The following is a 12,986-nucleotide window of genomic DNA, read 5'->3' on the forward strand; positions in this document are numbered from 1 at the left end:
CCATGAGGGGAGCCTAAGCCGCAGTAGTTTAGTAATGGTTTCATTCTGCAGTAAACTGCCTGGATTTAGTTTCTACTTCCTGCAGAACAGAGTAGGTGTCTTCTGCATAGAGTTATTGCAGCTCAGCTATCTGTGGTTTTTCTTCCCCTTTCTTCTTTAACTGGGACACAAGGCAGGGCAGGGTGCCACCACTCCAAACAAGTTAATATTTAAAGTGCCACCCTGCTCCCCCCTTCTGCCTTTTAACTCAGTTTACTTTCCGTCTCGCTACACCCTCAGGGTCTCGTCACATGGGACAGTTAATATGTATGTTAAATCTGTGTGGTATTAAAATTAAAGTGTGTCCTGAGCAGTCACACAGGAATGTTTACTATGATCTCTACCATGCACAGCTCACTGATTGTCAGTCCCAGTTCTAGCACTGCACCAGAGTCAGCTGATGGTTGTTCCCAGCCCCAGGACCCTCTGGCTTTGTCACTTGATTCTGGAGGAATGTGACAAGAGAAAGATCCAGGATCCTACTTCCTGATGTGAGCGGCTTGTCCCACCTGGAGGCTTGGTACAGCAGAGGGGTTTCTGGCTGTCACAGCTGGGTGAGGATAGCACTAGCAGATTGCTCTGGTTATCTCCATGAAGCAGTTCAACAATACCTGAACATATATTACCTAATAGGATCTGGAGATAATCCTGTGACAAGTCATAACTTTGCTATGAGATAAGAACACTTACCATGTTTTTTAGTGCTTAAACTTGCAATTCTTCACCGTTTAAGTGTATTTAAGCCCTCCTAAGCATACATGACGTAGCCCTCAGACTCCTCGGCTGCGTAGTAGGCCTGCGTGAAGTGGCTAGTATTTGCTTTGAATTCAGCCAATTTGGGGGACAGTGATTTGATTCGGTGATTCTGATCACTGTCCTGATTCTATTCAGCTGAATCTGATTTGGAGATTTGGCAGCAGCCAAGCTCTGAATCAGCCAGGCCAGGCCCCTCCTCCACTCACTCTCCCAGCCTGGCAATGGCTGCCCTGCCTGCCCCAGCTCCCTGCACTTGCAAAAAAAAAAAGCCCCAGGTCACTGGGTGCTGCCAGGCAGAGGGCAATCCCTGTTGCCCCACACTGCATGAGGGGCTCTGTACAAGCCCCCCAATTCCTTCCTCCCCCCGCTTCCCCCAGCCATAGGTGCTCTGCCCAGGCCAACTCTGGTCCTTTAAGAAAAAAAACCCACCAGACTCACCGTTCCTGCCAGCAGGGGTGATCCCTGCTGCCCCGCACTGTCCTGCACCATGTGGGGGGCTCCACACAAGCCCCTGAAGCCCGGAGGCCACTGCAGGAGTGGAGAGACCTGGGGCTTTTCTCAGCTATTTTTCTTCTTAAAGGGCCGGAGCTGGCCTGGGCAGGACACCTGTGGCAGGGTTGGGGGGCTCATGGCAGAGCCCCCCATGCAGTGTGGAGCAGTGGGGGGCAGCAGGGATCACCCCCTGCCCAGCAGCACCCAGTAAGTACTGGGGCTTTTCTTTAAAGTACCAAGCTGAGGCGGGGGGCCAGGTGGGGGTCTGCTCTCCAAATCTTTTCTGAAGATTCAGAGAGCTTTGAATTGATTTGGACCTTTAAATTGGTCCCCTGATTTGATTCAGATTCAGAGATTCGGCCATCGAGTTGGGCCGAATCTCCTCCGAATCGAATCACCACCCAAAGCTTCGCACAGCCCTACTGCATAGTGCTTTTGAAAACACTGCCCAGAGCCTTCTAAATTTGTGCAAATGGAAGTTACTTTGTGGACTGACAAATAAATTGTACCCAGTTAAAAGCAGGGAGATTTGTTAGGTGTCAGATCCATAATAATGTTTGTGCATCTCAGTCTGAGATGGACTGTGCTCTAGTGTCACTCCCATCTCTTTGTTTTCAGAGTTTAACTTAATACCAGAAAAAGGGCAGTAAGAGAGCTTTGCATTTCTCTCTCTTTTTTCCTACCCCCTAAGCCCTCTCTCCTCCTCTGGGGAAGGAGGGCTAGAAGAGCCCTGCCACCTCTTGATTGGTCCAAAGTAACCAGCTGTGTGGACTGTCACCCATTTAAGAGCAGTTGTTCATAACCCCTCCCACAGGCTGCATTTTTGTGCTCCTCCGAACTATCCTAGCTGCCACAGTGGTCATGGAGCTGTTCCTGGACCTGTTCTCCCAGCCCTGCCGGGCCCTCTTCATCTTTGCCAAGAAAAACAACATCCCATTTGAGCTGAAGCATGTGGACCTCCTGAAAGGTGAGTGAGGAGCCCACTGTGGTCTGGATACTGCAACCCCAGTAGCTTGTTACAGGACTGTGTCTGTTTTCCTCTTCTCTCCACCTGGGTCAGCTGAGGAGGTGGAAATGAATGTGGGGATTTCTTTTCCTTTGTCAGCTAAGAGCTAAAAGGAGACTTCTCCCTACTGGAGTAACTACCGTGCACTGGAAGCCTGGTTTTGTGCAGACTGTCAGCAAGTGATCTCGCTTGCTGCAAACATAGACAGACCTCAGTCCTGCATCTGTTGCACTGCTGTTGCAGTGACCATGGGAACATGATAAAAAGGATACCAGGTTAGTTAAAGAAGCATGGCCCTGCTATTATTTGCACTTCATATCCCTGGCAAAAGTTCTCAGACAGCCATCAAACTAGGGTACCCGGAAGGGCTAGAATAACAGACTAGCTGCTGCTTAACTCCTGTGCTGAGTTCTCCAGTGGTACCTTCCCTATACAGGTAGAGTCTGATGGGGCCAGATGGCCCACTTTGTTCTCCACAGTGCTTTGGCCCTATTGTCACCTGCACATTTCTCCCCATTGCAGTTCAGAGAAGGTTTGTCTCTGAAGAATGACAGGGTCCAGATTCTGCTCCTTGGAAGAGTCCTTTATCTCAAGAGGCTGACTCCAAAACTCCAACCTCTTGCCTACCTTCTTGGGAGGATGGTACTTGGGATAGGCAGGGAATTTGCTGTCTGCTCAGATATACTTCCAAGTTTTGTGAGACAGAAATCCCATCCATGCTGAGGTGGCCGTATGGGGGTGGCTCATTAAATCAGCAGTCTAAAGAGCAAGAAACTGCTATGGCTAGGTGAGAGAGAAACTTCTAGTTCTGCTAGCAGACTTGCTTGGCCCCACTTCTCTTTGGATTGTCTATCAAAAGGCTGATTACTGTAAATTGGATATCTGGCACAACCTACAAATTGAAGTGGGGCTTAAGCACTTTTCTGGCTCTTTCCTAACCTCCCTCCTAGGTAAGAGGAAAAAAATACCGGGCAGTAGTAAGAGAGACTGGATTGTGTTTAAGTATAGTTTAAACGGGGACTATGGATTCTTATCCCTTTACCTGGAATTAGCTTGTTTGTTTGCCTTTCCCAGCAAATCCTCCCCCTTTTTATCTTTCTCTTCCCTCCCTCACTCCCTTTGCCTTTTTTGTATTCAAACTTATCTTTCCTTATACGCTGCTTTGTACACATTCTTTCACAGCATCAGATGAAGTAAGCTTCAGCACACAAAAGCTTATGATTTTAGAGATTAACCAAAATAGATTTATATAAAGTGCAAATCTACCCTGCCTTCTGTAATAGGAGCCCAGGCCAGATACAGAAGTGGGTCCCACTCCTCTAACAGGCTTATACAGGTGTAACCAGGTGGAGCTCTGTAACCATTTCGGATGAGCACAATAAGGGATTAGAGAGCATGACATTAATTTGAGCTGGGGGCGTTGTAGGGTGACTAGAGCCAGAGCACATTTGTAAAAGAACTACTTTCAATGGGAATTAGGCAACTAAAGACCTCAAAATCTGTCACTGTAAATCTTCAGCATTGAATTAACCCAGGGATTGAGTCTGTAGACTGAGGCCCCTTTTATATAGCCACTCCTTGGAGAAGAACCATGATCCGGAACTAAATTGACAACTAAAATGGCTACCCAGGAAACAAGGCATGTGTGTAAAGAAAGACTGAAACACAGGACTCTTCTCTGTTTGCTTCTTATGTTTTAATATAATTTCTTGAGAGCTCTGCAGCCTTGCTCTGCTGAAATCTTGTTTAACACAATCTAGTCTGTGGCTGTGTTCTTGTTCTGCAACTTCCCAGTCAAATTGGTTCTTGAAGCACAGACTTGCTGTCTCTGAGGTTACACCAGGTTAACATTTCTGTCATGATATCAATTCCACAAGCACACAAAAGACCAAGTCAGTGTCTATTCTTCCACATAATGCTTGTCCTGTTTGTTGGCCACTTGAGGGGCATTATGTAGTGTATCTGACGGGGCAGGAGCAGGTGAATGAGCCCTGGGTGTTATCATTTGTGTCGCTTGGTCCAGTGATGTGGTCTGCATTGCTCATCAAGAAGCAGACTGGTCCAAATGAAAGGACTCTTCTGAATGATAGGCAAGTCCTGCTCATGACACTCAATGTCAGAAAACTAAAAGATTCTCAGAAGCCTTGGTATTACCTGGGAATCAGCTTTGAGACTGCTTTTACAGAAAGTTGAGTCATCCCACTCAGCTCTCTGAACTTCTCTGCTCCAGGCTTGCTGCAGAAACTTGACAACAGAGAGCCCCATTCTGCAAACCCTTGCACAAGAGATCACAGCAGGGACAATCAAGGGGGTGCACAGTCTGTATGGATTGTAAAACACTTGTTCTTGTGGGACTTCTTATGATCAGAGCTGGAAAGTCTTGACAAAAGTCCCACAGTTTCTGCTGATCTTTTCTTAATCACATAAGCCTAGTTCTGATCTCTGCACTAAGCCTAAACTTCCAATGAGTTAATCCCCTGTAAAATGGAAGCTTCCTTCTATAACATCAACAATGCCTTCCATTCCTTGTAAATCTTTTTAGGACAGCACATGACTGAAGAGTTTGGCAAGGTAAATGCTCTAAGGAAAGTGCCAGCATTGAGGGATGGAGACTTCACCTTAGCAGAGAGGTAAGGATTACACAGCTCTCTGCCATCACAGCAGTTGGCTTTTGCCTGATCTTCTGTTGTCCCATGCTTAGAATCTGATCTCATTGCATCTCAGACTCATCTCTGCTGCTTCTCCCATCTTTTTTTTACATTTTGTTTTCTCTTCCTTGTTTTTAGCCTCTCTTTCATCTTTCTCCTGTTCATTCCTACCTCTCTGTCTCTCCCCCTCACCTTTTATCCTTATACTGTGCTACACTCCAGCCATGCACACTCCATCTTTGAAGCCAGAAGGATGGGGTTAAAAACTGGCTCAGCCCTGCCTGCTAGCTGCATGGAGAGGAACATTACAGCTGGCCCAGTGCTTGCAAAGCCACATGGAGCTGGAGAGTCCTTGGTGGCCCATGACTGTGATGACATGTGCAGGAAGGTTTGACTTGTGCAGGTCTAGTAATGCCATCTTTCTAATCACTAATCACCAGGGGCTTTGGCTGTAGGTTCCATGCTAGGATAGAAAGATGTAAGTTAAGTTGCAACTGCAGCTGGAAACCCAGCAAGTGTACCAGGTTTGGTTATATTTGGAGCACTCTTCCTCTTTCCACTAAAATGAGCAGGTAGCTTGGGGGCTGTTAAGTCGGTAAGTAGAGGGCTGGGGAGAGGAGAAGCTACTTTCTCCTATTGACTTTCTGCTTCCTGCACCACCCATTGAAAAAAGCATGAAGGAGGGTGGCTTTTCTTCATTTGCCTTGCCACTGAGGAGAGAATGTGGCTCCAAGCAAAACACTTCTAAGCATAGCTTTGACTTCCCCTGAACATTTCAGCACAAACTTTGACACAGATGATCTTAAGAGAGAGCCATTGGCTTTCCTGCAATGTTTCTGTGACAATTCTACATGGTTCCATGCAGCATCTTTTGTTGTGAGACAGCGAGAGCATCCAGGCATGCAGGTGATAGGAGGTAAATGAAGTGTGGGGCTCTGGCAATAGAGAGCAGGACAGGCTGTCCAGGGGAAAGGACAGACCTTTGGGTTTATCAGAACCAGGCCCTAGCTTGATTTCACATGACCTTTGGTTGTAGGAGCAGGGCAAGGAGTCAGTAGGAAGGAAAGGACAATCCGTTTTCATTTTCTCTAAAATCACATGTCCCATATTGTCTCTCTCTGTCTGGCAGCAATGCAATCCTTCTCTACCTGAGCCGAAAATTCAAGACCCCTGATCACTGGTACCCTTCTGACCTACAGAAACGGGCCCGGGTTGATGAATATCTCTCCTGGCAGCATACTGGCATAAGGGCAGCAGGGTGCAAGGTTTACTTGAGCAAGGTAAGGAAGTTAAATTCCAACAGAGTTGAATACTAGCCACTGCCAGTAACATGATCCAAATTGACACTGTGCAGAGGAAAAACTGAGCCCTTCTCCCACAGGAGCGTGTAGCCACCTCACTTCGAATTATTCTGATGTGAAAGGGGGTCTATACTGCCAACGTGATGGGAGTCTCTATACCTCATAAAACTACATTAAAAGAACACTGAGGTTGTAAAATGAAATGCCCAGAAATTGGACAGTGCAGAATTAAGATCAACCATGCAGCTTTGTGTGGGGGGGATTTCCAGGGGTGATATCTGAGGAAGTCCCATGTGTGCTGCACCTCACTAACTAAACACACAGGCTTATAGTGGGAAATAGCCGGATCTCACATTGTTTTGGCTGTCTGTGTTCACCAGTGCTTTGCCTATCAAACTAAAGTGGCACTTCCTGAAAAGACTCCTTTATGCTCCAGCACAGCGGCCAAAATACAGCCAGATCCGGGCTGCCAAGGAATTTTGTCCAGTCCCAGAGGGACCCTTGGCCCCCCTTGACTTAGGCACAGAACAGGCCTGGGATGTGGCACATGCAGCCAGTCCTACTGCCCCTGGGCACACAGTCGGGCTGGGGTGGTGCAATGGGCAGACTCACTTCCTGGAAGCCCCTGCGGCAGTGGTTCCTTCTGGCTGCTGCTCCCAGACATGGCCCCACTGGCTAGCTCCCTGGCCTCACCGCTGGGGATACCAGACGGAGCAGGCAGCAGGGTCTCCAGGGAGACTGCCTGGGACTCCTGCAGACAGGACATGCGGCTGAGCAGATGGGATGGGGCCACGGGTGGGCAGGTAGCAGCATCCAGAAGTGGGACAGGCAAGCAGGGCTGGAGATTGCCCTGGCCCTGCAATCTCACCCCCAAAGCTGTGAACTGCTCCCTGCACATCCCTGCAATGGGTGCCGGTTCCACGGGCAGGGGCGTGCAGGGAGCAGATCACAGCTCTGCCCTGAGTCCTAGCCCTGCTCTGTCTCCATCCAGTGACTCCGGCCCTACCCACCTGCCCCACTCCCTGCATACCCGCAGCCCCACCTCATCCTCTCATCTGCCTACAGGGCCACTCAGGGAGTTTTGGTGAGCTGTGGCAGAGGGGTGGGGGCAGAGTGGCTGACCTGGGATGGAAGGGGGGGGGGGGTAGCTGACCCGGTCCACGACAGCTCAGTAATATTCCCTAAGTGGCCCTCCAGCCAAAATAATTGCCCACCCCTGTTCCAGCCTCAATTCTTCCTAGAGCTGAAATCTGCATAGGCAGTGTCTCTGTTGCACATAAACCAGAGCAACAAATGCAACTGGTCTAGCAAGAGCAAGGTAAAGATGAGGGATCAGAAACCATGTACTTCCTGCAGCTTTGTCTGACTATGGACACTGTTTGTGAAGATGACACCTTCTGCCTTGAGGCAAGGTGCTGATTTGCAAGTGCTACAAAATGTGTTTTGTTTTGTTTTTTTCAAGCCAAATGTCTGCAAAGTCAGGAGAATCTGAACAAGGCTGTCTTGGCTGGGGGCAGAGGGGGAGATATGATGGTACAGGTTAATACTGCACGCCCTGGAAGAGGGGTTTGCAGAACTAGCCCCCTTGCCAGTAAATTATTGAGGGATCCTTAAAATAGTTCAGGGTCACTCAGGAGGATTGTGGGTGGACAGTGGCCAAAGCAAGACGCTGAATCTGTTTAAAGAACTGCATTTTTCTTTCTGTGGTAGGTGCTGTTGCCTCTCCTTACAGGCAAGCCGTTTTGTCCTGAGAAAGTAGAAGGGGCTATTGAGGAGCTGAATGTTGTCCTGAAGCAGTTTGAGGAGAAATTTCTGGGAGACAAGCCTTTCATTGCAGGTAGCGAGATCTCCCTGGCTGACCTGGTAGCGATTGTGGAGATCATGCAGGTGAGCGGTTCCAGCTGGGTTACTGAACCTGGCCAAGATGTTGCTCCAGTTTCCACAAAATCTTGAAGGGAAGTTTGCACTTCATTAATGGGGGTGAGGTGTGTGTGTGGGAAGCTGGCGTTTGACAACCCAAAACTAGTTAAAACATGAATGTTTTCTCTGCAGCCTACATTTTAATGTCATTTTCCTGATTTTAAAAGAGCTCTGAATAACATTTATGATCACTGTCACTGCTAAGGTGACAGGAAAAGACTGGTCAGAAATGGGAAGAGTACCTTCATTCAGGCTGCCCGAAGATGGGAAATGTCCCTTCCTTAGACCTGAAGTTGCACAAAAGAGTGTGGTGAAAATATGTGCTAGTCTGTCTTCAAGTACAAAACTTAGGCCTTTTTTCCCCATGTGTTGCAATGTGAAGACCCATTCTAATTACATGAATGAATTTAGAAATAATAAAAGCATTATTTATTATCTATCCTTGAGGAATAAGTACTTATTGCAGCCTTCTCCTTTTTTGATTTGTGGTCTTAAATCTATCTTGGTTGGACCAAATGTGTTTTTTTGACTAGTCAATCAGCTTTACAAAATATAGTCCTAATCACTGGAATTTGGGCTGTTGGTTTAGGTCTTGTCTTGTTTGTTTTTGATATCCAGATGAATGCCCCACTCCTCGTGTTTGGACAATCCTGCACGTTCTGGGTATCCTATAGAAATTGTCAGAGAGAAGTAAGGCTGGAAGGGTCCTCAAGATCATCTAGTCCAACTGGAAACTGAATGTGTGGTCTTGGTGTTATTGGTACCCTGCTCTAACCAACTAAGCTAAACAGCTGTTAAAATCCAATCTCTGAAACGTTTTCAGTGGAAAACTCATTAGCATGAGTTTTCCCTACAAATGTTAAGGTGGCTGGGGACGTATGTAGTTATCTTCCTACACATTCTGCCAGCTAATTGCTTGTATTCCCAGAGGCTAGTTTCCCACTAAATCCAAATCTGGGATGTGATGTCCTCCATTATTTCATATTTCTTCCAACCCCCAAAAGAGAAGATGCTGGTTCAGTTGGGCTTAGTTTTATCCTACTACTGAATGCTGCTTGGACTGTTCATACAGAAGCTGCTCTGCCATGTTTTCTTGCTGTCTCTTTCTCCGCAGCCTGTAGGAGCCGGGTATGAGATCTTTAAGCCCAGACCCAAGCTGGCGGAGTGGCGAGCCCGGGTGGAGGAAGCGATAGGGAAGGAGCTATTCCAAGAAGCACATAAGCAGGTCCTGAATGCCAAGAGTCTCAGTGTTGCTGAACTTGTCCCAGAGCTGAGGGAACAAATGGCATGCATGCTGCTGAAGCTAATTAACTAAAATGAGAATGTAACAAAATGCTAATCCCATGTAAGACACTTTTGGAATGTCGAAGTCCTCTCCAACACCATTTTCTCTTGGCTATGTACACCCAGCAACACACGCATATGCTCCTGCAACCCCAGTTTAATCACTCCCTGCATACCTGCTCTCTGGTGATATATAAAGGGAAAGAATAAAAATCAATTTTAAAAAAGTATTATTGTGAGGCACTGAGCCTCTTTTGTGAACAGAACAGTGAGCTGCAGTTCAGTGGCAGTCCCTGATTTGTCATTTCTGCATCTGTCTCGGGCCCCCAAACATTACCTATGTAGGAACACTCCCTTCCTTCCCCTAACACACACCTCATTTACTAGAGGCCTCTGTTGCAATGCCTGCTTTTTCTATTTGCATCTAGGAAGTCAGGTTGGGCAAGTGGGGCTGAAGAGTTTTCCAAAGAAGAAGTGTTCAGCTTGTGTGAAGACAGAGATTGCAGGCACATCTATACCCAGAGCAGACTGCACCTTTGCAGTAGGTTACAATGAAAGAGGAAAGAGCCCCTTCAGCTGAATGGGTGAGAAGCACAAAGGAAGAGTCTGGGAGGTTTGCATAGAGATGTTTGTTTCCTTAGAACATCTTGCCACTAGAGGCTGCTGCATCCAACTCCATGAGCAAAGAGGGATATAGAGGGAATCAAGGATTAAAGCCTGGTCATGCAGACATTTGCAGGCACAAATCACTTTCCTGACATGAGGGAGCTGTGTTTACAAAGGGGACACAATCAGCTGAGTAAAGATACTTGCTTGTCTACTGTCTCAGGTGAGACCAAAGCCAGTTCTGCCTGCTAAGCTGTCAGCTTCCTTGCTATTGTCCTGCAATAGCCTGTCTGCTTCTACAGCATCACCTGCTCAAAGTGAGAAAGTCTACCTTTAAAGGAATACTGCAGGACCTGGAAGTCCCGGTGGAGGGAGAAGTGCAGGCCAGCCTCAAGGGTATAAGTTGTAGCCGTGTTGGTCTCAGGACATAGGCAGACAAGGTTCTTTGGGTGAATCCAATATCTTTTATTAGACCAACTCAAATAGTTGGAAAAATTCTTCTTAACAAGCTTTCAGGCACAAACACCTTTCATCAGGCTGAGGAAGTATCTGCAGCTGTGTGTTAGGTGGAGAGGGTAAGTAAATATGGTTACAGTATATTCCCCTTCCTCTGTCCATTTCCAAGCTTGCAATCAATTTAATGGAAAACATGTGAACAGGGTTTGTCCTGGGTGGCTACAACCCCTTGGTCCCCCCACTCACTGGCATGGAGTGCTAATGGTGGACCAGTAATATCTGAAGCTGGTACACTATGCAAGGTAGCTGTTCAGCAGTAGATGTAATGTCTGAGCTGAGGCAATGCCACTACTATGCTGACTCCTGCAAATTTTTGGTATATGCAGAGGTAACACAATGGGAATGGCAGAGTTGCAGCCTTGGCTTCTACTAGAAATGGGTAGCTTGCCCAGACTACAACTGATCTGCCTACCTTGGTAGCCACCTGCCCCTAGGCTCTGAGTCCCAACAATTGTGGGGGGCTTTGTTTTAATATGAAGCAATAAATACACAGAACTGTCACAGGTGTGGGCTAAATACCTGCATGACATGCTAGTCAACCCATCATCCTTCAGCAGTAGGAAAGGCCAGGCCTCTAATGCAATTGCAAAAACTGCACAGATGTGGCCTGGCTGGAAGTCCTATGCAAGAGCACAACATTTGACATGCCTGCGCAGCCTGAAGCGGTTCAATTCCCCTCCAGCCACACTGCTGCTCTCCCCAGCAGTCAGCCACACGCAGCTGGATTCATCCTTCACAAAGCTCTGTTGCAGTCATAGCACTGCCAGCCAGCTAGAGCCTTTTCCTTTTGCCTCCTGCCTGCCCTGCCACAAACAGTGCAGGAATTCAGGCCTCATCTATGGCACTCTGCTTTTAGGGGAGCTTGAGGTTGCTGTTGTCTGACCTACATTTGCTTCAGGGTAAAGTACTGAAGAAACTTGCAGGCTGGCCCATCCTGCCTGTATGTCTTTTTGGTCTCTTGCAATGCTTTCCTTTCCTGCCCCTTTGCCAGTCCTCATTTTTGGGAGAAAAAAAGTGGGGGAGAAGCAAAGGAAATCAGGTTTTCAGAACTGATTTTTTTTATCTTTTTTTAAAGCATCTATCTACCAGTATATCAGGGAGCCTGTTGGCACTGTTGTCTTGAGTTACAGATAGCTAAACTAATATGGGGAGCTTCGCCAATCCCTCGGCAGCAGCTGTGGGCTGTAGATGCATTTGAGATGGCCTGTGTTAGACATCTCAAGAGGGACAGAGCAACACAGGAAAATGAATGAGGAATCACAGACTGATGAGCCAGGACAATATCTGAGGTGAAAAAAGAGATTTATTGTTAGTACTTTATAGTGCTACAGGTGCACTGTGCTCTTTCCAGACAAGAGTTGCTGCTAGTCGAGGGCATGCAAATTGGATGGACATGTCTCACTGGGAAGAGGTGGAGTGTGCTGGTCTGCTTTGACTATGCACCCCCAGAGATTATAGGGTGTGTGCCAGCAGCAAAGATGGCTGCCAGGGGACTCTGTGTTCTGAGAAATGCCACTGAAGCCTTCTCCCTGACCCTTTCCCCTGGACAAACAGCAGGGCCAGAGCTCTCTTGACTGGCTACAAATAGAAGTGATGGTAAGGTACTTGCATCAATCAGTGATTCAGCAGCATTACTCAACAAGCTTGGTTCACCAACAGCCACTGGGAGCCAGATGGTCGCACAGTACACAAGACCTAGGGATCTAGAGTGCTTGGCTCTGGGAACTGGAGGTGCTTCACTTGATACTGTAATTCAGAGGAGCAGGGAGTAAAGGCTGAGTAGGTCTCAATGTGGACAGCTGAGCAATGAGCATGTACCCACACTACATCAATACAAAGCTGGGGGGTAACTGGAGTTAGAGCCCCTGGCTGTTCTCCTAATGCAGTGGCTAAATCCTATTTGTCCAGGATATTTTAGAGCACTGGTCTCCATGTAACGTAGGGGCTGATGCTGACTTCAGTGAGTGTTTTGCTGTTCAAGAGTGGACTAGAGATTTTAGGATCAAGCCCACTGAAGTCAGTGGGAGATCTGAGTGAGTAAGGAGGTCTGTATTTAGCTCCAGCGCAGTTTTTCACAGGCAGGTTCTTTATTTGCAGCTTGGAGGAATTGATCATTTAAGGGATAGTAAATCTGGACCCACAACTTAGGCTTTCCATTTGAATGGAAAAAATCTGGTTTTGGAGTGTAAGTGCACCACCAAAAAGCCTTTCTCCTCTGTCTTCCAGTGCTGAAATGTTCATGAAAAGTCTGCTATGAATGGATTTTCACCTCGTTAGCTTGGCCCTTCCATTCAGGTGGATACACAGTCCTTGTATAAGGTGGCTGGTTTTTTGCATTGAGCAGCTTTCTTGCTTAGATTTTCTTTTCTGTCGTCAGCTTGAGGAACCTCCAAATGTCCAAACACAGACTTTCCATTC

At 47.3% G+C, this 12,986-nt stretch overlaps 1 protein-coding gene across 1 annotated transcript; it reads left to right on the plus strand.

Annotated features, from left to right (window-relative positions):
• Positions 1 to 2,073: 2,073 nt before the first annotated feature.
• GSTT2B (glutathione S-transferase theta 2B) lies at positions 2,074 to 9,666 on the plus strand (the record flags this gene model as incomplete). The annotated part of the gene is made up of 5 exons (XM_019539122.1): positions 2,074 to 2,254; positions 4,836 to 4,923; positions 6,071 to 6,221; positions 7,953 to 8,129; positions 9,277 to 9,666. Coding segments are annotated over 5 exons (798 nt in total), but the record flags the coding sequence as incomplete, so codon positions are not given.
• Between the last annotated feature and the right edge of the window lie 3,320 nt (positions 9,667 to 12,986).

The sequence above is a fragment of the Crocodylus porosus genome, unplaced genomic scaffold (assembly GCF_001723895.1).
Source record: "Crocodylus porosus isolate Cpor-Errol unplaced genomic scaffold, CroPor_comp1, whole genome shotgun sequence".
NCBI classification, from domain to species: Eukaryota; Metazoa; Chordata; order Crocodylia; family Crocodylidae; genus Crocodylus; species Crocodylus porosus.